We start from the raw sequence: 27,586 nt of genomic DNA on the forward strand, positions 1-27,586 counted from the left end.
TGTCAATGGCAAAAAGTGGAAGCAAACGGAGATGTGTGGAAACGTAGAAAACATGTCTCAGAAGATTGGCTGTGAATCAGGTCTGAAGGGTAAACATCTATTTTTCACATGGTTTGAAGGCAAAATATGGGGAGAACAATAAAAACAAAACAAAACATGTTCCTGCACCTACATTTGGGAACTCAGCACTGTTGGATGCAGATGGGTGACTCGAGAGGATGTCCAAGATAAAAGAGCTATAGACACACACCCAGTGACATCTGGGCTGGAAGAAGTGCTAAACCACGAATGCCTTCAGCATCACTCTCTATGTCCACAGTTTGCTTTTCCACCTCCTTCTCCAGGTAAAACAAAACGTTTTCAATAAAAACTATGGAGCTGAAAAGAAACATAACTCCTTAAGAATAATCTTTAAATGACCTCATAACACCTTTATTCCCTTCATCAGGACCTTGGTCACAGCAAAAATCAAGCTCTATTTCAAACCTTTTCTAGAAGCATGTTTGTAAAGCGCTCTTAGGTGCTACTGCCCCTCTTCATTTGCCAGCCCCTGGTGAGAAGCTTCTACTGCAAAGAAAAAGGTCCTGAAACTAGAAAGCAATGGGTCAGGACTGGACCATGGTATCTGATATCTGATGGCACTTACACCCATCTCTCCTCATTGGAAAGATGCAGACAGTTTGCTGTACTATGTTAGGAGGGGATGTTGAAAATGATGAGCAGATACCTCACCTGGCACAGGAACACACCATTCCCAACAAGCAAGAAATCGCCAGGGTCCTCCTTCCCTTGGGGGTTCACCCTTCTCACAGCAGTGATGCTGGGTTTCCCAGAGGATCTATTGTATTTTTTTAAGTACAGAGTTTTAAGTTCTACCAAAAGAAAAATCTACTGAGGCCACTGCTTCAGAAAATTTGTTTCCTACTGTGCCTTAAATATAGAGATTTCAGGTAATTCATCTTAGTTTTATCCTTTATCTCCACACAATTCCTTGGCATAGGCCAAGATAAAGGCATCAATGTTTAGGTGAAAACACCTCCTCTGAGCCCCCATTTACCTTTGATGAATTCCAGCATCATTCAGCTGATCAAGTTCCTAAGAGACTGGGGTGTGTTTCGTGATGCTGACACACAGAAAAACATCAGGACCAGCCGCTCAGTCAAGTGGGCCCTCATTGCCACAGAAGCCTCACACAATGTGTGAAAAGGAAAGGAAACCACAAGTAACTATGCTGAAGGTGACCAACGACGTTTCCTGTTGTCTGGCTCCCCTGCAGGTAGATGCAGGGAGGACCTTCCTAAAGGCCTGCAATGGCATGTCTGATGACTTCCCATTTGTGGGTCCTAAACCCTCACCCTGCAGGCAGCCACCATTGCCATTTTACAGATGAGATAAGAAGGTCCAAAAGGATGAGGAATACTGCCTGTGCAGCCAGAATTCCACTGGGTCTGCCTTAGTCTAAAACCTACCTTCTTTCTATCACTGCTCCTTTCCCTCCCACACACCCCCACACTGCCATGGCCATAAAAAGCCACAAGAAGACAATGTGACATTCACAAAAATAAAATTTCAGAAACAGGCCAAGAGTGAAGTACTTCCCAAAGCAAGCCTCAGTTTATTCCCTCTTTGCCCTCTATTCTGCACAGTGTCATTTCAGAAAAAGGGAAGGGGTGGGTGGTCCAGAACTAGGATCTGGTCCTGCCTCTGCCAATTAACTAGTCATGTACAACAGCTAGAGAAGAGAAAAATAAAGACACCTTCTTAACGTCCAGTGATGGCTGTCATAACCACTTCTTTAGAAGTTCTAAATGTGAACGTGATAACTGTAGAAGTCAGTTGCAGGAGTGGTAATGGAGTCCCTCAGAAAGACGATCCATATGAACAGAAGCACCCAACCTCCCTGTGCTTTGCGTCTGAGAAAATGATGTGTGCTAAGTACATTCTGTCATGTTCAACTCTTTGTGACCCCACGGACTGTAGCCTGCCAGGTTCCTCTGTCCATGGGATTCTTCAGGCTAGAATACTGGAGTGGGTTGCCATGCCCTCCTCCAGGAGATCTTCCGGACCCAGGGACTGGACTGGATCTCTTATGTTTCCTGCAAGTGGGTTCTTTACCACTAGTACCACCTAGGAAGAAAATGATAGTGATGCACTATTCTGACCTAAAGAAGGTGAAAAGTACTTAAGACTTTTCAGAGCCAGGAACCCCCTTGGAGAATTTAATGGGAGTTACGATCTTTTCCCAGCATTACATAAGAGCACTCACTCACAGTACTCTACATACAATCTTAGGGGTATTCAAGGGCCTTCTGAAGTCCACTCAGGAACCTGCCTAAGTTTACAAACCGTCCCATTCTGGAGTCTCTCCCAGACAGCCTGCTCAAGTCTCCTCCCTTTTCTAGATGTTCCAAATAATGATCACACGAGTGAGGTATTTCAATGCTTTTCATTCAACATATAATTTGACTCTGACATCACAAGACATCACTGTAAAATGGCAGCAAGTATACGCAGTGCTCTCAGCCAGTGCTTGGCACATAGTAAATGGTCAGTAAATATTTGTTAAATGAATGAGTACTTAAATAAACATCCTATCACATTTTTTTTTTAAAGCCATACAGCTCCTTGTCAATTCTCTAACTCTAGGTCTTTCAAACAGACTTAATTTAAAGAAGATTTTCTTCAGCCAAAATGAATTTGGTGCAATTCATCTTTAAATTAACTTGAGTATCTAAATTTTATTACTCTTGAAGAAATAAAGGCTTTTGTTAGGTCATTTCTTTGCTCAGTAGCACTCTGATAAATAGGCTTACGTTAAAATAAAAAAAAAAGGTTTGTGAATTAGAAAAACAGTAGTTAAATCTTAATTTAAAATCAATAGCCAAACAGCAAATTATACCTCTCTTAAGTTACTAGCTTTACCACTCATCCCTTTCAGAAAAGAGAAACTTAAAAATCGTGTCCTCTCTGCTCTTAGCTCTTGCCTTTCCTGGGTTTTACATAAAACAGGTTACATTATAGGTCATTTGTTTTCCCACCATAAAACCTTCAACTAGTGAATGGAATAGTTTAGACTCAGAGATAACAATACATACACACTCAATAGTTCCCTCTGGATCTATTGAAGTCCTTGATTTTTTCACTGGATATAAGAAATATCTGTTCAACATAGAAAGAAGAGTAGGAAAAAAATAAAACTATATGCCAGCCTAGAATTTCTCAGAACTCCTTGGTCTTATTTACAGCAGAGGTTCTCAAGAGTTTGGTCCACGGACCTCAAGGGTGTCTCTTTGCGGGCAGATTTTAATACTTAAACCAAAACAATATATGGCAACAAACAGAAGGCAAAAAACTGACAAGAACTCAGCTACCCCAGGCATTAAACACATTTGCAAATGTGCAAAAAAACAAAGCCACTCTTTCCACTCTGATTTTTAATTTTGGAAATTAGTTATTTTTCACTAAAAATATTATTTAACACAATTAAGTAACTCTTTATCTGTTTAAAAATCTGCTTTATTTCTAACCCAGAGACTTTTCAAAATATATGACATACATAAACAAAAGTTCTCTGGGGCCATCAATTACTTTAAGTATATGAAGGTTCTGAGACCACAAGGTGTGAAAATCATTGCCCTAGATAGCCACTGCTCTTAAACCCTCACTGAGTGAAAAAAACAAAACAAAACACCTGTATAATCAATTGAGTTTATCTGCCAAATAAAATTCAACTTCATAATTCAAACCACTTTATTAAATAGTTAAGTATTATAATATTTTAGGTGTTAATAGTACACATCATCTCATTCTGAGTCTCATATTTAACTTTACATAAAGTTTGAAGAGAGTTAGTTAATTTTACATAACTGCAGCAAAATCCCACATATATAGGCAGTGAACAATTTAATTCCTCTCTACAGACTGAATTAAATGTTTAGGTTACAAATTAGTCTAGTTTCTCCATCTTATACAATCATTACCATGAGTTTTCTATAATAATTATGCAGGAAACTCAGTATATATACTTCTGAAAATGTTGAAATTATACTTTAGACTTGACAAAAGTTTGGTGTAAAAAAAGAGACATGCAAATAACACATTAAGTAACCATGTATTTTATATTATTTTATAGATTGGTTTATGCAATGTATCTACCACATTTGGACTTGAAAGTTCACTGACTGCTAACTCAATATGGACTTACTAATAACTAAACTAGCTGGACTTAAAAACAATCCACAGCTGCCTGAAACTGAAGAACTATTTTGTACTTCTTTAAGGGTACAACTTTCCCATAAATCAAAAGTTAGTTCCTCCATAAATCAGTTTACTTAGGTCTGTACTTTGGGAGTAGGGGATTTTATTCCCTAGCTCTAATTTTTTCTCCCCTCTTTTTTCCTCCTAATATTTTGAACAAGAATTTCATAACCAGCTACCTCATCCCTTCACCATTATCTATTCCCCTAATATACTCTGACACATAAGTATACCAAGCTCAGTCCAAAAGAAAATTTTGAAAACAGTTACTATTCTACACAGAAGGTGGAGGGAGGGGGGATCTAAACTTTTCAAACTGAAAAAAACTACATATCTTCCCCTCAAACTCATAAGAAAGTATCAGAGTGATTCAAGAGTTGTGTCCCATTTTTAAACCATATTTAGATTGAAGATCATCAAAATACTGCCATGTTCAGAAAGAAAAAAGGAAGCAGGAAAGGGGCAAAAACTATAGGTTATCTTAGCTGAAAAGGGGCCAGTTTCTCACTGTTTGCTCCACAACATGTGAGAGGTGCATTCGAGAGACAAGCAACCCCACAAGTAACTGGCAGATAAGTGAACAGATCAAACATAAAGTGGGCTTCTCCATTTTATATAACCGTTACCATGAGTTTTCTACAATAATTATGCAGGAAACTCAGTATATATACTGAGATTTAGGCTGGTGAAAAAATGAACTCAATAAGCACAGAGCTCCGTGAACTCAATTTTCTTGGTTTTGAGAGATTACTCAAAGACTCAGTTCTTTGGACTAAAATAAAGTTCAAGTTCACACTCCAAGGACGATTATGAAAAGAAAACCAGATATAGAAACCTAGCAACTAAGATGCATCTGCAGAGGATAATGGTTTAGGTAGAAATAACACAACACTAACCAATTTCACATATGGATTATGACCTCCTGCCTGCAGAACTGACTTAAGAAAATAATGAATATGCTCTTACATTAGAAGTAAACCTGGACTCGAAGTGCAATGATAAACATATTTTTAAAATGGGGCACGCAAGGATCAAAGTGTATTTTCAAGTGAGTAATCTTAGCTTTGCCTCCCTCTCATCCGATAAAAGTTTTATACAAAAGATGGGGGTGGGGGAGAGAATAGACATATTAAAAGAAAAAAAATTAAAAAAACAAGTTGCTGAGAGCGATAGGGTAGAATACACGTGTCTGTGCCTATATGTACAGAAAGGCGGCTGGGGTGCACCGTGGGGGTAGGAGGAGGAACGTGTTTTTATGTGCAGCAGGCACATAAAGTCAGGGTACTTACTGTGCCTGGTTCTCTGTCTGCTCCCGAGGTTACCAAGAAACGCACAGACATGCCCGTTCAGACACAGAGGCAAGAACAGAAATAAAAAAAAGGGGGGAATAATTAGAACACAAGCCCCAAACAGTTTTAAAAATGGCTTTTATTTATATAAGTCATTGCACATTCCTAATACAGTGATTTCCTGAAAATTACAGTATATTGTAAACATAAGATTTACAGTTTAACCATACACAAAAGCCTATTTTTTAAAAATTTCTTGACAGAATAAATTACTCTTTTTTTTTTCAAAAAATTAGTCAAGTGCAATTTTGCCCAATATTTAATGCATACTAGAATTAAAGCCTATGAAACTAAGTAGTAACAGATGCAATTATCAAACCTTTCATTTGAACACATTCACTTTCAAATTTAACTTCTTATTTCGCCCCATTTAACAACATTACTTTCTTTGAAAATTACCCAATTAAGCAGTTAACAGTTTTCCATAATATGGTACAGGCCACTGGCATTAACGAGGCAGTTGCCAAGATGTCAAGATGCCTGCCATCTAAAGAGATGGAGAAATCTACAGATGCCCACGTTAAACCCTGAAAACCTCCAGGGTGAACTGTGTTTCAGTGGCCAAGCTTTGCGACAGACAGTTCCTCTTAGCTCATTGTTTGCGCTCTGTATGGGTTGGGGCTTTCTTTAGCGGTGCACAAACTTTGCAGCACTGTAAGAGTGTTAGGACAAGGTCCTAATCTGGCTTGCCCGGCCTCTCACCTCTGTGGTGCTCTGCATCGTGGTGCTTCTTGTCATCTTTAATTGCCAAGTGAGACTGGCCACTCAGAGCACTAGACAGCGCCAGGAGGCCGGCACTGCCGCCGAGGGGCGGGATTCCAGGAGGCTGAAGTCCCGAAGGGTGAGGGGTGAGGGGCACTGGAGGTCCGTGGCCGTGAGAAAGATGCTGAGCTTGCAACTGCTGCTGCTGTTGGAGGTGGTGGTTGAGAGGAAGAGGGAGAGAGAAAGAAAAGGTGGTGGTGGTGGTGGTGGTGGTGGCGGCGGCGGCGGCGGCATCCGGGTAGAAACCAGACATGACATGAGAGGATGGAGGAGACAGATCAGGTTACACACACACACACACATAGAGAGAGAGAGAGAGAGAGTGAGGGAGGAAAGGGAGAAAAAAAATGTGGTTAGTACGTTCAGTCCATCAAAAGCCTGCACCTGCTTAGTTTAATCTTCCCAAAACATAATCCTCAGACTAACATCGTCACTTTCTGGCCTAACTCACACCCTGAGAGCGTAGCTGTGCAAGCTTGGTTAGCTAACTAAGTAAGCCCTCGCATATTAGTTAGTCCCATCTCTAGGCAGCTCCAGGGTTGAAATCCAGTGCTGTCACTGAATCTAAGATGCCACAGATTTTGGGTTCATTCTGACTTCAGAAAGGTCGAAACAGGGGAGGCACAGATATACATCCTACAATATAGTATCTATATTCTCAATGAGTCACAGGTTACTAGGCGATTCCATTCTACCCCAGCATTCTTGTATTAACTTAACACAATGGTAGGATGAGACAAAACCAAATGTTCACTTTAGTTAACAAACCCAGAAAGAAGGAAGAACTAGCAACTCTTATGCACTTGTGTGCCCTTACTTCATCAAACCCTCACAGAAATGAGGAAGTACTGATATTCCCATTTCACAGGTGGCCAGGCTCAAGGCACTGAGTTTCTCCCACCAGGTGGGAGGGGAGTGAAGTCAACGCAGGAAGGGCCATCATGGTACCACCACACACAGAGGGAGGCCTCAGGGAGACATGCCTGTGACAACTGAAAGAAACCACAGAGGCAGAACTTTGATTATCCCTTCCTTTCTCCTGAGCTTCATGCCCCAAACCAGCCCCTCTCCATGTCGAAGACACCGGCCTACAGTGAGGCTAAGAAGCCTGCAGAGGAAAACACTCTGATGACCAAGTCCTCATTCCTAAATGCCTTTGCCTCTATCGCTTAACCCATTCCAGAAGTTGTAAATCGGTTCATATTAAAAAGTACCATTGCTCTCATATATTATATTTAAGACACACTACAGGAAATGAAAAAGTATCAGAAATGGCCCCTCCACCATAAATCTGGCTGCATTTCAGCTGTCCAACATAAAACTCATTTTTGATGAGATAGTAAAAACGATTAAAGCTCAATTTCTAAGGTGTAATGTTAGGAAATTCCTAAGATTCTGATTTGTGCTCACTTCCCTGGGACTCAATTACTCGTTTTATTTATTACCCCCTTGCGTGTACTGAATATATTAGATCTCTATGCCAGATCTTCAGTAATTTCTACCCCAACTACTGATATTTGATTGAATACTAAACAGGTTTCCAGCCCTCAAGAGCAAGTAGCAGCTAAAAGGCAGAAATCAGTGTCTACAGTTATCTTACAGTGAATTTTCAACCACTCCTAGTATCTTTTTAAAAATCTTTAGAAGCCAACCTCTTTAAACTTCCATTCCTTCCAAAGAGAGCACAGTTCTAATGAGAAGGAAATTGGAAACGGGAGCGAGGTCAGAGAGAGCAACATTAACAGTATTCTTGGAAAGTATTTATAAACTACTCATTCACCATTTGAGATCATAATAACAATTTCTTTATGCATAAAATCACCTTCCCGTCATCCCGAAGACACTAATTCCTGCTCTGTCACCTTTTAAGAGCTCAGCAATAGCAGGACATAAAACTGAAGAAGCTGGCAGAGGCATCACGGTCCACTAGGCATGCTCATTAGCACTTAATTAGGAACTAGACACCTGCCATAAGAAATGTGCTCAGAGAAGGATGAGGAACAGGTCTGCCCTACCAGCGATTACTATCATTACTCGGAGACTGAGAGCTATGTCCGGCTGCTGCGGGGAGAAGGCAGCGATGCATACAGAAGTGGGTGCAGTGGGGTAATTAAGAGCAGCACTGATTAAAAGAAGATGAGCGAGGCTAAGCAGAGGGGAAGGACTTTAACTACAGGATACAACCCTATCACCCTTCCCTGCACCCCACCCCTCCCAGTTACCCCCCCCTAAAATTCCCCCCCAAATGGAGTCACCAAAAAATGACTCCAGACGTGGGATTTTATGTCAGAGTAAAGGCAGTCTCAGGTGAAATTTGAAGACGCTAGAAGGAAGGGAATTTTCTGCCAAAGCCAAGATGGTTTTTAGAAAGATGAATTGGAAAGCATTCTCATTACTAAAAAGAAGACTAAGCTTACAAAATAAAGGGGCTTTGCCTCAGCTGTGAAGCAGACCCGAAAGGTTAAACCCAACATTTAGGCAAATGGCTCTCAACAAAACTGTCCAACACCTTACACTGGCCACAGGTAACCCCACCTCTACCCTGCTCTAGAGTTTCAGGCCCATGAATACAGTCTATTATTAGAGGCAATGAGGTTCTTCCATCCTGAGCTTGGCCATCTTGAAAGTGCCTTCTTCCACCTTTTTTAAAAAAGCATAACTCTCTCACAAAATGAAAGGAATACTTAAGCAGATAGCAACAGGATGAATCACAGCTACTGAAGATGCTGCAGACCCAGGAGACATGAACACTGCTGCCTCACATTCTACTTCCTTATCCTGCCATGCAGAGCTCCTAGATCATAATTCCAGCTTCTGTATCTGGCCTCAGCTTAGAACACACCAGAGGGAGGGAGGGCGGGAATCATGGCTCCCATTTCACAGATGAAAGAGTGGCTTGCCATGGGTTCTCAGCCAGAATGATGATTGAAAACCTTTCATTCCCTTCAATAGCATCTCTCCTGTGACCCCAGCAGCCCAGGCATGTTCCTAAGGAATCAGTGACAGACCCAGGGTTCCCAAGCAGCGGAAGGAAGAAGGCAAGCTCTTTCTCCACTGATGACTTCACCTTTCTCCCTTCCCAGGTAAGGAGATACTCCTGAGGCTACGCAACACTGCACACCCAGAGACAATCCACTTCACTGTCAGATGTTTACTGGGAAATAAAACGATCTCCACAATGCAGCCTCGGCAGCAGTGACAGATGGGAATTTGTTCTGAGATTTACAACTCACAAGAGCCATCTCTCCAGTCTCCACTTCCCAACACCCTACATATGAGAAATGAAAACATCTTTCACTCTAGCTCTCTTCCAAGGAAGCTGATAAGGGAAGAATCAAGCTGAAACAGAGATAGTTCCAGCTTCTCTCAGAAGGCGCTTAATAAATAAGAAGTGTTGTCTATAAGATAAAATATTCATTGAAATGAATAGAGGGCCCACATCCAGGAGATTAAAACAGCTGACTCCAAAAGAGCAGCTGACCTGTCCCATGTGTTATTGAAAGAACATGTTGTTTTGTGTTTTTTATTTTCTCCCCACAGTTTACCTGAGACAGCCTAATACCCATCACCTTCACTAAAAGGAAAAAAAAAACATGAATGCTACTCAAAAATACATGTTAAAATAAAAGACACTGCTATACAGCCAGCAACACCTCAAAAAACCCAATGGCTCTGCCAATTAAGGGAATTTACATGCATCAGTCCTCCATAGACCCAAACCTGCCCAAATCAATGGGGAAAGTAAAATGTTTCTCAACATGACAGCAAGGCTGGGAAAATTCAACCTTCTACCCATTCATTAGCTTGCACTAATTAGTAAATTTTTTTTAAAAGTTATTGGCTATAGATTTATAACCACAGAACACACAAGCAAAACAGTTTACAAAGCTATCAGAAAAGGCATTTTTGATGAACAGTGGTGGTTTGAGGCAATATGTATCAATCTAAATAGGTGGTTCTCAAACAAAGCAGTTTTGACACCCTTTTCCCCTACTCCAGGGACATTTGGCAACATCTAGAGACATTTAAGCGGAGAAGACAATGGCATCCCACACCAGTACTCTTGCCTGGAAAATCCCATGGATGGAGGAGCCTGATAGGCTGCAGTCCATGGGGTAGCTAAGAGTCGGATATGACTGAGCGACTTCACTTTCACTTTTCACTTTCATGCACTGGAGAAGGAAATGACAACCCACTCCAGTGTTCTTGCTTGGAGAATCCCAGGGATGGGGGAGCCTGGTGGGCTGCCATCTATGGGGTCGCACAGAGTCAGACACGACTGAAGTGACTTAGCAGCAGCAGCAGAGACATTTAAGGTTGTCACAGCTGGGAGGGAGAGAGGAGGAGAGGTGCTACTGGCGTCCAGTAAGGTAGAGGCCAGGGATGCTGTTCAGTGCTGTACAATGCACAGAACAGCCCTCATCACAGAGAATTCACAAGCCTAAAATGTCCGTAACACTGAAACTGAGAAATTCTGGTCTAGATCTAAGCTAGAATTCTGTACCATTATGTTAGAATCCATGTTCTTATATGCCAAAGGATTTGCCAAATTGTTTAAAACCCAAAAGTACTTTTCAGCATTCAACTCTTCACTGTGCTTTCTCCATCAAGTACCTTGTTACAACCCCCCAAAATGAGCAGCTGCTTATGCTGACTCCAGTAACAATTCAAAACAAACAGAAACTTCACATTTTACAAAACAATTTGGAGAAAGAGCTACACTGGGAACTTTTACGGACTGTTCTGGTGCCGCAGAGATGATTAGGGAAAGGTTTAGTTTAGGGCATGAGGAGATGAATGCACTCATTCTTACCCAAACAATTTGAATAGGCTGGGAATGAGATGAGGAAAACAAACACCAAACCCTGAGTTAATGATACTGAAAACCCACAAGGAATAAAATAACCTCATCCATGTCAAACAACAGCCATGCATTTAGAATTTTAATTCACATTTTACCTAGTGCAGCCCAGGTCAATTATGTTGCTATAATGAAACTGACTTTGCTGTTTACATTCAGAGCTTTAATGTAATATAGTGAGGTGGTTTTTACATTTTTGTTTCTAAAACCGGTATAGCACAGGATTTGTCACCACAAAGCTGCCTATACAAGTAGAAAGAAAACCAGAAAAATGAAGACCAATATTCCCCTCATCCCCACTAGATGTTAATAAGTTCCTCATTACCAACCACTGAATCAATTTGAATTTCTGAAATTAAACCCACTTTACAACCTTTGGGAAAATTATGTCACACAGACCACAAACTGAACCCAACCAGAACTAAAACCATGCCCCAAAATAGCATCTCCAATGCTAAAAGTGTGACAGTAAGTGGCATTTATAGCACTTGGTATTTAAACACTTTTAAAGGTGGGGGGAGGGGAGTGAAAAGTAGCATTTATTGACAGTTTTCTCCAAATCACTCTTCCTTAATTTTCTGCTATTACTCTGTTCTTTAAAACGCTCAGTTCTTATCTTGGGAGAGTGCAGAAAAACAAAATTTGTATGCTATGATAAATAAGTGGGAGAAGTGGGGAAGAACTGTGTGGCAGCAGAAACATCAAGGACACTACTCTGGGAGTTATCTGAAAACCTCCCATTATGTGGATGGCCTCTCGTGTGAAGAGGGGCAGGGGTGATAAACAGACAGGAACTGCTTGCTGGGGCCAAGAATTCACAAGCCACTTGAAGACAATAAAAAGTAAGTAAATAAATAAATCCACTGAAAGGCCCCATTTTGATGCAGGAGTAGGCAGGCACCCAGATGAAGGCCTAAAATTCTGAAAAGGATCTAAACTCATCTCTTCTGTTTCTGCTTTTCAGCTAATCTTCACAGGCCAACCTGTTCTGCATCATCACCCTGACTTATTCATTCTACCTGCCCTGAGTGCCTGTTTCCATCATGACTTAAAGACCTAAACTAGAGTAAGTCTTTACAAGTCATGTTTACTTAAGTAGATCCACTTCTAAAACCAGATAAGGTTTCAATAAAAAGATGCTCACCACCACCAGCCATCAGAGAAATATAAATCAAAACCACAAATGAGACAGCATGTCACACCCACTAGGAGGACTAGAATCAAACAATGGACAGTAACAAGTGTTGGAGAAGAAGCAGAGAAACTGAAATTCTCACCCACTGCTAGGGGGGAATGTAAAATGGTACTGCCACTGGGTTGTTTAAAAAGTTTGATGGAATTACCGTATGACCCAGAGACTCCATTCCTAGATATAAACAACAGATAAAAGAAAACATGTCCACAGAAAAATTTTTATGCAAATGTTTCAGTTCAGTCGCTGAGTTGTGTCTGACTCTTTGCAACCCCATGGACTGCAGCACGCCAGGCCTCCCTGTCCATCACCAACTCCCAGAATTTACTCAAACTCATGTCCATTGAGTCAGTGATGCCATCCAACCATCTCATCCTCATACAAATATTTACAGCAGCATTATTTATAATAGCCAAAATGTAGAAACAATTAAATGCCCAGCAAGTGACTAAATGGATAAACAAATGCAGTATATTGATGTAATAGAATATTTTTCATCCAAAAAAGGACCGAAATACCTTCTACAACACGTAAAAACCTTGAAAACATTATGCCAAGTGAAATAAGCCAGACACAAAGGGCCACATATTATGTGATTCCATTTATAGAAAATATTCAGAACGGAAAAATCCATGAGAGAAAGATTAGGCGTTGCCAGGGAGTTGAAGAGATGGAGAAGGGGGTCTTGACTGCTAATGAATATGGGTTTATTTTTGGAGTGATGAAAATGTTCAAGAATTACATATTAGTGATAGTTATACACGTTTGTAAATATATTAAAAACACTGAGCACTGTGCTTTTAAAAGGGTGAGTGAGGGACTTCCTGGGGATCCGGTGAGTAAGACTTTGCCTTCCAATGCAGAGGGGTGCAGGCTCAAACCCTAGTTGGGGAGCTGGAAGTCCACATGTGTCAGAGCCAGAAAACCAAGAAACATAAAATAGAATCAATATTATGAACAATTCCATAGAGACTTTTAAAATGGCCCACATTTTAAAAAACTCTTTGGAAAAAAAAGCAGGGTGAATGATATGGTACATAAATCACCCATCAATTAAAAAAAACCTGCACAGATCTAATAATTAAAATGAGATGCTCTACTTTCTATTCTGAAGACTTCTTCCCCTGAAAAGAGGGAAAATATTACAATGCCTTCTAATAAATCCCAATAAAAATCATATGAAAATATATGGGGACATGAACAAGTAAACAACGCTTCAGCAAGATTCCTAATAAATTAAAAGCACACTGCCTATTCAGAGAAATTCAGACACTGAAGCCAAGCCCTGCATTTGTTAGCGATACCTAGCTGTACTCTCGGTTAAAAAAAAAAAAAAAAAAAAAGGCAGATGCAGAGAAGACTTCTCGGCTGTATTGCTCCATCCCTTTGGAAAATTAATAAAAGGGCTGAACTACTGGAATTTAAGTGGCAGGTAAGTCACTAAATAGAAGCTGGTAGAGCAGGAAGATCCATGTTTGTTGTCATTTTACTTACTTCCTGTGGTAGCAGGCTATGCATTATTCTCCTAGGGTGATTTTGTTTTATAAAGAAACTTACAGCTGGGTTATTGATGGGCTTTCCAGGGATTAACTGCATACTCATAAGAATAAGAGGCTAACCTCATCCTCTTAAACTTCACACACTACAATCCTATAGATGGCTGACAGCTACAGACGGAGGAGAAAAATAATCCAACACTTTTGCTAATCCTTAAACCAATCATCTCATGCAACAATGGGGAGTCCTTTAGGTCTACAACTCAATCTCTTCAGGACAGAAAGGCTCCTTCTACTGACACATCAGGAGTTTGTATTCACAGCCATCATACACAAACACACATAGTCAGATACCACAAGCCACCCTAGGCTTCTTTTATTTCATACTAAGTTGTTTTAAACTGTAGAGAATTATAAATTTGCCTATGAAACAAGAATATACACACCTGACCAAAACTGGAGCCCCAAACCAGAGCCCCACAGACCTTGACAGAAGTTATATTTGGGGAAAGTAAGTTAGATCACATCCAAATACATGAGAAAGGATAAACAAGGTTGCTTATATTAACTCCAAATTTCTCTGAGTTCTTGACCTTCATATACTGCTATGGAAAATCGTTTACATTTTCTTATATCCAACAATCAGCATGGAGGCAGCTATCAGAAATCTGGCATTTTGTGGTAGGGGAATTGGTCATCTGGGCATCTCTTCTAATTCTGCCCTCCTTCTAATTCCATCTCAAGGATCCCTGCCACTTCTCAGTGCCAACAAAAGAACTGGTCCCTTCCCCCTTTATGCTGAGTAAGGAAGCCAAAAGTGCCTGATCCTCACATTTTTGCTTCTCAAACTTCTCTCCATCTGTTCCCCAAAGTTAACTTTTCCCATCGGTTCTGAATTTTAAGTTTGTTCACCAAAAGTTAGATAGCAATGCTTCTGCACTGCTGTGTCCTTATTAAAACTCATTCAAGCACACGACTTAATGGCAGAAGCAGAACATCAGGCTGGGTCTAATCTCAAATACCAACATCCATGCAACCAGCAGAAAAGACAAAAGAGGAGGTGACCCACTGCCTGGAGTAAACCCCTTGAAGAAGCTTGGTCAACTGGACTCAGAGATGTGCTACAGGCACCAAGAGAAACCAGGCAGGCAAAACTGCAGTTCAGGGGAGTCAGTTCACCCACATGTCAGGCAAAGGCTGCCAGTCAACCTTACCCTCAACAAAAGCAATACAGGGTTAATGGTATTGTCCACATGAAGATGGACGCTGATGGAGGTTAACTGGCTGTACAAGGTCACAAAGCATAATAGTGCCAAGTGTTGCAATAAAGTCCAGTCTTATCCTAGGCCCAGGTAACATGGGTACCAACACGGGCACAATGTTATGCAAGGTTCAGTTCAGTCGCTCAGTCGTGTCCGACTCTTTGCGACTCCATGAACTGCAGCACGCCAGGCCTCCCTGTCCATCACCCACTCCCGGAGTCCACCCAAATCCATGTCCATTGAGTTGGTGATGCCATCCAACCTCTGTCGCCCCCTTCTCCTCCTGCCCTCAATCTTTCCCAGCATCTGGGTCTTTTCAAATGAGTCAGCTCTTCACATCAGCTGGCCAAAGTACTGGAGTTTTAGCTTTAGCATTAGTCCTTCCAATGGATACCCAGGATTGATCTTCAGAATGGACTGGTTGGATCTCCTTGCAGTCCAAGGGACTCTCAAGAGTCTTCTCCAACACCACAGTTCAAAAGCATCAATTCTTCGGTGCTCAGCTGTCTTTACAGTCCAACTCTCACATCCGTACATGACTACTGGAAAAACCATAGCCTTGACTAGACGGACCTTTGTTGACAAACCAATGTCTCTGCTTTTTAATATGCTGTCTAGGTTGGTCATAACTTTCCTTCCAAGGAGTAAGTGTCTTTTAATTTCATGGCTGTAATCACCATCTGCAGTGATTCTGGAGCCCCCCCAAAATAAAGTCTATCACTGTTTCCACTGTCTTCCCATCTATTTGCCATGAAGTGATGGGACGGGCTGCCATGATCTTTGTTTTCTGAATGTTGAGCTTTAAGCCAACTTTTTCACTCTCCTCTTTCACTTTCATCAAGAGGCTCTTTATTTCTTCTTCACTTTCTGCCATAAGGGTGGTGTCATCTGTATATCTGAGGTTATTGATATTTCTCCCAGCAATCTTGATTCAAGCTTGTGCTTCCTCCAGCCCAGCATTTCTCATGATGTACTTTGCATTTAAGTTAAATAAGCAGGGTGACAATATACAGCCTTGATGTCCTCCTTTTCCTATTGGAACCAGTCTGTTGTTCCATGTCCAGTTCTAACTGGTGCTTCCTGATCTGCATATAGATTTCTCAAGAGGCAGGTCAGGTGGTCTGGTATTCCCATCTCCTTCAGAATTTTCCAGTTTATTGTGGTCCACACAGTCAAAAGCTTTGGCATAGTCAATAAAGCAGAAATAGATGTTTTTCTGGAACTCTCTTGCTTTTTCCATGATCCAGCAGATGTTGGCAATTTGATCTCTGGTTCCTCTGCCTTTTCTAAAACCAGCTTGAATATCTGGAAGTTCACGGATCACGTATTGCTGAAGCCTGGCTTGGAGAACTTTGAGCATTACTTTACTAGTGGTGAGATGAGTGCAATTGTGTGGTAGCTTGAGCATTCTTTGGCATTGCCTTTCTTTGGGATTGGAATGAAAACTGACCTTTTCCAGTCCTGTGGCCACTGCTGAGTTTTCCAAATTGGCTGGCATATTGAGTGCAGCACTTTCATAGCATCATCTTTCAGGATTTGAAACAGCTCAACTGGAATTCCATCACCTCCACTAGCTTTGTTCGTAGTGATGCTTCCTAAGGCCCACTTGACTTCACATTCTAAGATATCTGGCTCTAGGTGAGTGTGAGTGATCACACCATCATGATTATCTGGGTCATGAAGATCTTTTTTGTACAGTTCTTCTGTGTATTCTTGCCACCTCTTCTTAATATCTTCTGCTTGTTAGGTCCACACCGTTTCTGTCCTTTACTGAGCCCATCTTTGCATGAAATGTTCCCTTGGTATCTCTAATTTTCTTGAGAGATTTCTATTTTCTTTATTTCTATTTCTTTGCGTTGATCTATTTCTATTTCTTTGCGTTAATCACTGAGGAAGGCTTTCTTATCTCTCCTTACTATTCTTTGGAACTCGGTATTCAAATGGGTATATGTTTCCTTTTCTCCTTTGCTTTTCGCTTCTCTTCTTTTCACAGCTAATTGTAAGGCCTCCTTAGACAGCCATTTTGCTTTTTTGTATTTCTTTTCCATGGGGATGGTCTTGATTCCTGTCTCCTGTACAAAGTCACGAACCTCCATCCATAGTTAATCAGGCACTCTATCTATAAGATCTAATCCCTTAAATCTATTTTTCACTTCCACTGTATAGTCATAACGGATTTGATTTAGACCATACCTCAATGGTCTAGTGGTTTTCCTGAATTTCTTCAGTTTAAGTCTGAATTTGGCAATAAGGAGTTCATGATCTGAGCCATAGTCAGCTCCCAGTCTTGTTTTTGCTAACCATACAGGACTTCTCTGTCTTCGGCTGCAAAGAATATAATCAATCTGATTTTGGTGTTGACCATATGGTAATGTCCATGTGTAGAGGCTTCTCCTGTGTTGCTGAAAGAGGGTGTTTGCTACGACCAGTGCATTCTCTTGGCAAAACTCTATTAGCCTTTGCCCTGCTTCATTCTGTACTCCAAGGCCAAATTTACCTGTTACTCTAGGTGTTTCTTCACTTCCTACTTTTGCATTCCAGTCCCCTATAATGAAAAGGACATCTTTTCAGGGTGTTAGTTCTAGAACATGACGTAAATGGTCTTAGAAAGATGAGCATAAATGAAACACTGAGAAGTTAGGCAGCAGGTATTTGGTTAAAAATAGGTAAACTATGCAACTGTTTTCTTTAAAAAAGAAATTGCACTCTGCTAATTATTCTTTCACTTTTTAAGCCAAAAGAAACCATGTTTGTTCAGGGAGTGGGAAGACTTGACTGACAAGAAGCACAAGGGGACTTCCTATGGTGCTGGGGACAATCTGTCCCCGAGAGAGAGTGTGGCCCAAAGGGTGTGTGCCTGTGCCAGTGGTCAGCCTGTACACTGTACATTTCACATGTGAATTACACATCAAATTGTATAAATCCATGTGTGTACAGGTACGTACGTAGCCATATCTATATTTGTATGACATTAATTTTATATGATATAGAATCAATTATATGTGATATAATAAATCCAGTTAAAAGACAACACTAATTATTTGGAATCCTAATCTCAGTTTACAATCAAATACTTAGTGTCAGAGCAGGGAGAAGAAAGTTCTAAGTTTCCAACTACCCAAATACTACAATGGGGAGTAATGAACTTAAACAGTCCTTTGGTCAATTTTCTTTTCCTTCAGGTAGCCATTAGCTATTCCACAAATAAAATGTTACATTAAGTCAATAAACTATTTCATTTTGAGCATTTTTAATAGCATTCCAAATTTTAAAAAATATTTGAGGAATGCTGATTAAATTGTGCTGTTTATCACAATGTTCGGGGGAAAAAAAAAAATCAAGGTTCATATAAGTAAGTTCCCTTCCCACAATGAACTTGTTTTCTAAAGTACAAGTGTCAAGCTGAATAAACCCTGTGCCTATTAGGATCTCTGCATTATTACTTTTTATTGTTACAAGAACATATGTTTAATAGCGAGAGAGCTTAAAAAAATTTCAAAATATGGGGTTGCAGTTATTATTCTGCCAATTATCAAATTTACCATCAAAGCTATTTTTAAAAAGTATAACCAAAAATATCTCAAGTACCTAAGAAGCTTATCTTTCTTAAATACCAGTAATCTATGTAAGTTGAAGGCAGGTGCTGCAGTGGAAAAGATTTAAAATTCAGTATTTCCCATCAGATATGAGAACTAAGTGTTCTATGTGAGTGCAGAAGCCCTCCAGGGCAAAATGGGTACCATTAATTCACTCCACAAAAATGGAAAAAAAAATAGAACCTTTCTCTTCCTACTAAAAGAGCATCCACAGTCCCAGGACACAGCTAACCTCAGCTAAAAGCCTGGTGTCCTTAGGAAAATATAACTTTTTCCAGGTTTGCTAAAGAGAAATCTTTAGCCCTGTTAAGCAAGCAGTAAGCTCCTTGATTGTACCTTAAAGGGGATGAGAAATTTTCGGTTCATCTACATTTTAAAGGGTACTCTTTCGTGATCTTTCACACTTGTAATAGATGTCTAACCGTTAAATTACTATTTCTTTTCTTAGCCTTAAAGTCGATGCAGACGAAGACCGTGGCCTCTCCCATTGTTCTTTACCCTAAGTCGGTCCCTGAACAATACTGACAGCTGCTATCAAACCAGGCTGCATTTACTCTGCGCGCAGCTGCTGTTTGTAGGAACAGACAGCCTCCCAGAGCCTCCTCCCCTCTGGGGAGACAGGTTGACACACTGCATGTTCAATGAAGGGGTGCAAAGGTCCACTCAATTGTCAACCCAATTTTATGCTACTTCGATTTTCCAGGACGCGCACAATTCCTTTCAAGCAAAAATCAAGCATATGCCAGAGCATGAAACTTATGGTGCAGGATAATTATTGATCACTACAAACTTTAAAAGAGCCTGCCGACATAAATTAATATACTGATCCAAACATTACAATTATAAAAGCCGCACATGCCAATATGCTGAAGACTCACAATTGGCGTTAAGTCTTGTGCTGGGCCCAATTCACTGATTTGGGTTATTGTTGCTAGCTATCAGAGCTAATCTGCCTTTATAATCTCAACAACATGTTTCCTGGACTAAAGCCACTCATAAAATTAGCGATTCATCTGCCCTTGCAAAACAACCTGTTATTTTTATTTTCAGATTCAACTTGAAATGAGTATTACCTATAAACATCTGGTTAACCCAATTTCCTCCTTTCTAATGGGTACAATTGGGCAGTGGCTTTGAGGATGTAAAGAGTACCAAGTTTTACCATCAGGAAATGATATGTAAAAATTTAGAGCCTATCAGAAAACAAACATGTTCCACAAAGTTGAACTGGGTACTTGAGAACTGCTTTGCATATGTTTTCCTTTAATCAAAACAGGCTTTTCCATCCTCATTCATTTGGGTTAAAAAATTCTGCGCTCCAGCTACAAGTACAATTTGCTATTAGTCTTTGCTAATCAAACACAGTACATGCAAAAGTACCAGTGAATATTTGATTTGATCTCTGAAATAAAGCAATTCATTACACAAGAAAAGGGTACAGAAGGCAGCAGACAAATGCAGATGTAATTGTGTTTTTTGTTGAATGTGATTAGAGAGCCCACTAAGTAACAGTCAAAAATGTGATACGAAGGGGGAGAGATGCAGAGCCCGGATCTGGGGTGAAGGGGAGGAGGGAGAATTGTTTATGCAGAGCTAAGCTGTCAAGTGCAATAAAGCAGCTTGAATAAAATTTAAGCTGAAAATCCACTGAAGCTCCCCATTTCAGGGAGGAAAAAGCTATTAAAAGGAAATGAAGGTCACCCTCCCAGTTTATTTCACCTAATTGACTGCCAATAGCTTACCACAGGCAACCCGACTGCAGATCTGCAATTGAGAAACTGATGAAAGGAGAGTTTTCAAGCTGAGGCTCATTCTTTAATCCTCCTTGGCTCTTATGTTTTTCTCCATCTCCAGTTGGGATGTAATTTTAAACCCTGATGGATTAACTGGTTCCATTGTCTGTGGCCGTCACTGCACTATGGCACTCTTAATCCGTACAGCAGCATGTCTAATTATCATTACAAAGTGTCTGAGGGAACTATAAAGACCAGCAGGGCATCTTCTCACAAGCAATTAACATAAATTGATAAATGAGTGATTTGAATCCGCTCAAGGCACTCACGTATGAATAAAATCAGAAAGGACGGTCCCTTGTTTCAGCCACTTCTTTCGCTTAGTCTGGAAGGGCAGAAAACATGAGAACCGTCCTGGATCCTGCAGTTGAGGGGAAGGAAGGGGGCGTGGTCAGGGGGTGGGGAATGAACTCATGCAGGAGATGGACCCCACGGTTCACCAGGCTCATTAATGCAGAGCAAATGACTTGTGATTGACAACCAGTTGCCAGCAAGGAGCACTAACTGAACTCAACCCAGAAGAGCAGAAACCTCGTGAAAGGCTAGAGGGCACCAGGGCAGACAATTATCACTTCTTCAACGGCAGGAGGACTTTTTTTTCATTGAGGTGCCACTTAAAAATTCATGAAAGAGCCACAAGAAAATCAAAACAGTTATACATAGGTTCTAATACCCTGGGAAAGCAAAAGGCAAAAGAAGCAAAAGATAACAAAATTAAATAATTCCAAGTGATGTCTTGACCCCAACTGGGATCTAAAGTTATATGACAGAAGTAAGGAAAGTAGGTATTTACAATCTTTACCTAAAGTTTTAACCTAAGGGAGCAGGATAAACCATATTTATTTTCTCATTGAAAAGAAGATTTATTTTGTTCCCATCCTGAAAAAGGTTGCTATTACCTCCCTTATGCCAAGTGGTCTTCCCTTATACACCTCAGTGTACCTGAAACCACTTCCCCGTACCTGAAACTGCCTCCCCCTCCCCCACTTATTAAAAAGGTCAAGGTTACCTTCATATTATATACAGATTAGACATAGATTAAGCCAACAGATTTAGAAGAGATGAAAGCTGGCTGTACACACAGTAGGAGGTAGACCTGGTAGGCCACGTACCCCGATGATGGCATTCAGCTCTGCCATGGTCACCTGTTTGGCACGTTCGACAGCCTGGGCCACCTGCTGCTGATGCTTTGAAAACAAGAAGAAAAGGTATTAGTGAGGCAGCCAGTAACTTCACTGTACCTTCCAACAACAAGACAAACACTGCATGTGGTGCAGACTGAGGTGTAACATGAGTTTAAATGTGAACTTGCTGGAGCACATATTATTTCACAGAACACAGACAACCAGGGAAAGGAAAACAGTGGTGCTGCCCATCTTTCTAAATAGCACCAGTTAACTTCTGATGGGCATTTAGGGTTCAGAATGGTAGAAAGGCAAAAAAAGACATCAAAAATGGTCATGTGAAGCCTTAGAAATCAATAGTATGGGATTGGGAAGATCATCCTGATTCTCAGAAAGGGTTTGCTATGGTAAATTCGAGCAGGAGAAATTTACAGCCATTTAAAACACCCCTTTGGATACTTAAATTTTAAACATTAAACCTGCAATCTCTTCTCTGGTCAACAAATCTCAACCCACCAGTTGGTTCTGGACTCTGGGAATTCCTTTCCTCCTTTAGTCCTGAGATGTTTCACCCGCCACAGGAGAAAGCAAAGACACACAAAAACACAAACATACACACACAAACACACACACACACAAACACACACTCTGAGATCACAGGCTGGAAATAGCCTGAACACCTCCCAGGTCCACTCACAAATAAAAACAAAGTTGCACGTCTCTTTGGGAGAAAGGAGACTATATATAGCAGAGACCCTGAATTACTAAAGTCTAACTAACAACAGGCTTCAAAAGGCCAACAAATCTAAACGGTAACATCACATAAACAAAAGGCTGCCATAGAAATAGCAGGGATGGTGCTACCCAGCATGGAGCAGTAGATGCCAACAAGAACAGACACTCAGAATTCCAGCTCCAAGGCCCATAAGCTTTTCACTCTGTCTCAAGATATGCGCATCCTGTACACACTTAAAACACAGTTTTACATTTATTAGCTTGTATCCAAAAGTAAACTTTAAGGCAAAACTAAAACATACTGGTTTTGAGTCAATTTCATAGGTTTACTCACACAAAGAGCTTTCCCCTCTCAAAATATTAAGGTTAAACTATCTATGACTTCATAACTTAATAAAATGGCTCATATATGGATATAACTCTGTAAGCCAAGGTAACATGAACATGTAACATGAACGCTCTTAACCTTAAGAGTATTGGCATCCACTCCCTGCACAGACAGCATTAAATCAATCTGCCTTGAGGTACAAGGACAAACGAAATACCTGCTCCCATGATCAAGGCAACCCTAATGGAACCATTTTTAAAACGCAGTAAAAGAAACAGTAAAAGGACACATTAATCATCAGAAGCTATCAAGCTTATACTCCTCCTTGAAGAAAAGGAAAGCTTTACGCTTGATAGTCATTTTGCAGTTTTCCACAGAAAAGAATTAATTTAAGGTTGAGCTATCGTCACTGCTTCCACAGTGTGCCCTTAGATCTATGAGATGGAATAGCAGGGGGTTTACACACTTCAGCTGTAACAGATGTTCTTCACACTTGTTCCTCGTGATAAAATTAACATCTTAAAACTAGCTAATTTGCAAACAGAGATGCAACATAATTGCACTTTAACAGCTGAACAGTTTTACTTACTTCCTGAGACAGAAACGGGATGACTTGTGCACAAATCGTATTCAATCTCTTGGCGATTTCAGTCTATAAAGACAAAGTCATATAAATGGTTAGCGTATTTCATAATCAGTTCAGAAGATAAAACTTCATACCCAACAGTGGAGTCCTCTAACTGCCTCACTCTTAAGGGCATAAAATTGCTTTCCCAGGCTATGTTAGCAATATTTATCTTGAGATAAACAATAGATATTAATCCCACTTGCAAAGAAAGACATAATCGCACGTTTTATTGGTCACTTAAATAAGAGATAATGGGTAGTTTAATTGAGTCAGAAAATCTATGCAGTTTGAGGCTATATAATCATTTAACCTGGTGATTCCAAACCCTTCTGTACACTTATTTAATTATGGCATACCAGAGCACTTTTATGAAGCAAGTTCATTCAAACCAAAGTCAGAACCCTGGAGAGCAGAAGCACTGCCAAAGCAGACCTAGCTCTCAAATTGAGGTCCACAGTGAGAGAGTGGAAGACCTCCTTCCACTTGTTTCAACTCCTGCACAACTGAAATTGAACTTTAATGTTAGTAAGCCTTCACCAAGTTTCAAAATTTCAAACAAGCCTAGAAAACACTGCTGAAACAGACTCAAATCCGGACAGTCAAGACAAGGGGTTCTGGATATCTGTAAAGTTTTACCACAACTCAGCATCAAATGCCAGGAGCAAAGTGACAGGGCCCACGGTTCCACTGAGTTTAAGAAAATGTGTCCTGAGTGTCTGTGGCACAGGCTATTCTAGAGCAAGGAGGAATAGTCCCGGCTCAGCTCCAAAGGCACAGGAGTCCCTCTGCAAGAGGGACAAATTGGCAAAGGAGGGAATACAGTGTGCTCTGCTCCCACACTAGGAAGGCTCCCCCTGCCCACCCTCCTCCTCCAACACCCTGCAGCAATGCAAAGGAGCCCTGCCTTCCTCTAACTCTGGAGGACAGTTCTGTTTTGCAAGGAGGTGGTGGTGGGAAGACATCTGAAGAGTCCTAGGTTGACCTTATGTATATATTTCATCATTTCTGTCAATGCTTACTGATGCCACCTCTATTACTGAATTAGGCAATGAAAAGGACTATGGGGAGAAAAAAAATAAGAGCACAGCCCATGCCCTTGAAAGAGAGAGAATGGAATAAGTGAGATAAAGTAGAAACCTCAGGAACTGTATAATCAAGCACATAAAAAAGAGCTGCCTTTTGTCCTCTGCGATGATTCCAGTTAACTGAGCAACAAGCCTTTCCTTTTATGGGATTGGATTTACGCCAATCCAACTCAATTCTCCCTGACCACCACTGAGACAGGGTTACAGACCGTGCCTTGGAAGAAATGTACTGGAAAGGGAAATCACTGGTATAGAGAACAATCCCATGACCTTGCTTGAACAAGTGGAGCTAACAGATACGTATATGCAAAAAGGGCACAGCTGTACCAGGTGCAATCACAAAACTGGGTCAGCCCCACCTAGCTCTTTTGATCACAGCCACCCACTCAAGCGAACACAAGGTCACGGCTCTCCTGGAAAGCATGGGCCAGCTACCCTTGCCTTTGCAACAAGGTTCTACCCTGTATGTTTGGATAGACATAAAGAGGCAGAGATGCCCTTTGAGGGGTCTGAGGTCCTTGCTCTCCACTTTCCACCTGCCATACATTCCAACAGCATTCTGTTCTTACCCGGCCTCCAAAATTCTCTTCATGTTTTCCAATGTTAAAAATGACAATCTGCTCACTCCGAGTAATATATGCAGATGTATACTACACAGAAATACACAAGAACTAAGTCTGCCATCCAGAGACAACCACAATAATTCTGTGGTGATGCTGGGAAGCAACCCCCTAGGCTCTCATTATCTGTGTGTGCACAAGCCCAGAGTGAGAGAGACGCCTTGATATCAACAGGTCCCATGAGTATACTGCTCTTCTGCAATTTGTTCCTTCCATTCAAATGTGTCACGGACACCCTTTCACTCCATAAAAACAGATACGAGTAAGAACATCATCAATATATCCCACTACACAAGCAGTCAGGTGTCTGAACACTCCCAACATCGGGGGTATTTATTTTTCACCTAATATTCCACAATTACATGCTCTACGTCAAATAACCCTTTCCCTAGGTCTCTAAAAGGAATCTCTAGAAGTGAAATTGCTAGGTCAAAGTGTCTGCATATTTTACACTGTAATGCATGCTGATAAACTGCCTAGCAGAGAAGCTTACCAATTTATATTATCAGTCTATGATGGTGCTTGCTCCGCACCCCCCCCGCCCAGCGTCAATACTGCGTTTCACTGACCTTTTTAAAATCTTTATCCATCTAATAAATTAAAAAATGATCTCATTTTTATTTGCATTACTCCGATTCTTCCTGAAGTCAAACATCTTTTCATATATTGATTGGTCCACTTTATTTTTCCTTTGGTATTTATTCACCCTTGTCTTTTTGTAGTAGTTCCTTCCATAAGATAAACACTGACTTTTCCACGGTTTTCCACCTTGTCACCTGTCTTTCAACCTTGCTTAGTATGGGTTTTTGCTATACATAACGGCGTTTTCACATGGTCGGACTAAAGAATAGCCTTCCTGTGTTCCTGGCCTGTGGGTCAGGATTAGAACCCTCCCAAATTAAAGAAGCCATTCTTAATTTTCCTCTAGCGCTGCTATGGCTGTACTTTCTACATTTAATTACTTGACCTACATGGAATTTATTTTAGTTTAAGAAGGAAAGATGATCTTCTCTTTAATTAATAATTATATATGTTATTACACAGAGTGGCTTCAAGGTAGAAGTGAACTTCACTGTCAGGGGACAGTTAAGACCTGGTCTGAATGAAATGAACTCATAAACCTTTAATATTAATCCTTTAATATTAAGAGGAAAATAAAAGAAGTACAGATTAAAAGCACAGACCACATAAATTGGGTTAGCACAGCTAAGACTGAAACAGGAGGACGAGTGTTAAAGATCAAAGCTCAAACTGATGCAGAGACATCAAAAGCCATACCATTTGTCCTGGGAATTCTCAATAAACGGTTTGGGAAAGAAACAGAAACAAGAACAAGAGAGAAGGATCTTGTCCCAGCTGTCTCCTTCCTCTGCCAGGTCTCTAATCCCTAATCTTAAAACCATCCTCTGACAAGTGAGCTTGACCTTGAGCCAGGAAATCTAGCTGCCAACCTCACCTCTGGTTTACCTTGAAATTCTCCAAGCTAGCTGTAGAGTCCCTGTTCCTGGCAGCATGAGGACGCATCTGATCTCCCTGACAGTGCTCTGGGAAGTCTAACATCACCACCACTGCCGCCCTTCAAACAGTCTGGATGACAACTGACAGTGATTCTCCAGCATCATCTCTTGCTTCAACATACGGCTATTCTGACAAGAACATAGCACAAATTAACGAGTACTAGTGTTCTCTACCTGTGCTTCTATTCCTGACCACAGAGTTTACAAGCAGGTTAAACTGGATACTTGACCTTGCTCAAGCAGGTGTTGAGAAAGTCCCATAACCTTTTCAGACTGCCTTCTTTCTACCTCTTCCAGACAACTCCAATGGAAAAAAAAAAACCAAAAACAAAAAAACTGCAGGCTAACAGTGTTTTCCACCCATAAATCATTTTCCTGACCAAAACTGAAGATGTATTTGGTACCTGCTAACAGACATATTGTTTATAAGTAAACTTACCCTGTGTCTGTATTTCTGACACCATGTAAGGCAACAACACTAAGTCAGCCTTCAAGAGCCAGCCCCAAACCAGATTTGCATGGAAACATTGCACCCAAAAACTTACCCAGCTGGGTAAAGGCCCTGGCATCAGGCCTTGCCTCAGGGACGGCAGGCCCCACCGAGGCAGCAGGAGTCCGTCTGTTCAGAACCAGCTTTTTTAAAGTGCATTATGTATTATTTTATTTTTGGCTACACTGAGTCTTCATTGCTGTGCTCATGCTTCGGTAGCTGCAACTCACGGCTTAGTTGCCCTGCAGCATGTGGGATCTTCCCAGAGCAGGGATCAAACCTATCTCTCCTGCACTGGCAAGCAGATTCCTAACCACTGGACCACCGGGGAAGTCCCCAAAACCAACTTTTATTCTCATCAGTGCCAACTCCTTTCTCACTGATTTGCTTATGGTGATAAGAGTCAGCCTTCATAATCCAAGAACTTGCATCTCAGCAAAGTAGTACTAGGTGTCCTGAGTTAAGTCAGTTCAACAGCTGAGTGCCAGGTC

The 27,586-nt window shown here is 40.9% G+C and overlaps 1 protein-coding gene across 6 annotated transcripts in view; it reads right to left on the bottom strand.

Annotated features, from left to right (window-relative positions):
* TLE1 (TLE family member 1, transcriptional corepressor) overlaps positions 1–27,586 on the bottom strand; it is a 92,313-nt gene that overhangs the window by 38,794 nt on the left and 25,933 nt on the right. For 2 of the 6 annotated variants that reach the window (XM_068974323.1, XM_068974320.1), the window contains exons 5-8: positions 23,345–23,407; positions 21,681–21,755; positions 6,309–6,513; positions 5,547–5,563 (exon numbers count right to left, since the gene is read on the bottom strand). In XM_068974323.1, coding sequence (XP_068830424.1) covers positions 5,547–5,563; positions 6,309–6,513; positions 21,681–21,755; positions 23,345–23,407 — 360 coding nt within the window. Of the gene's footprint in view, positions 1–5,546; positions 5,564–6,292; positions 6,514–21,650; positions 21,756–23,344; positions 23,408–27,586 lie in introns of all 6 variants that reach the window. The other 4 variants (XM_068974324.1, XM_068974322.1, XM_068974321.1 and 1 more) reach the window with 3 other exon arrangements.

Source organism: Capricornis sumatraensis, chromosome 6 (assembly GCF_032405125.1).
Source record: "Capricornis sumatraensis isolate serow.1 chromosome 6, serow.2, whole genome shotgun sequence".
NCBI classification, from domain to species: Eukaryota; Metazoa; Chordata; class Mammalia; order Artiodactyla; family Bovidae; genus Capricornis; species Capricornis sumatraensis.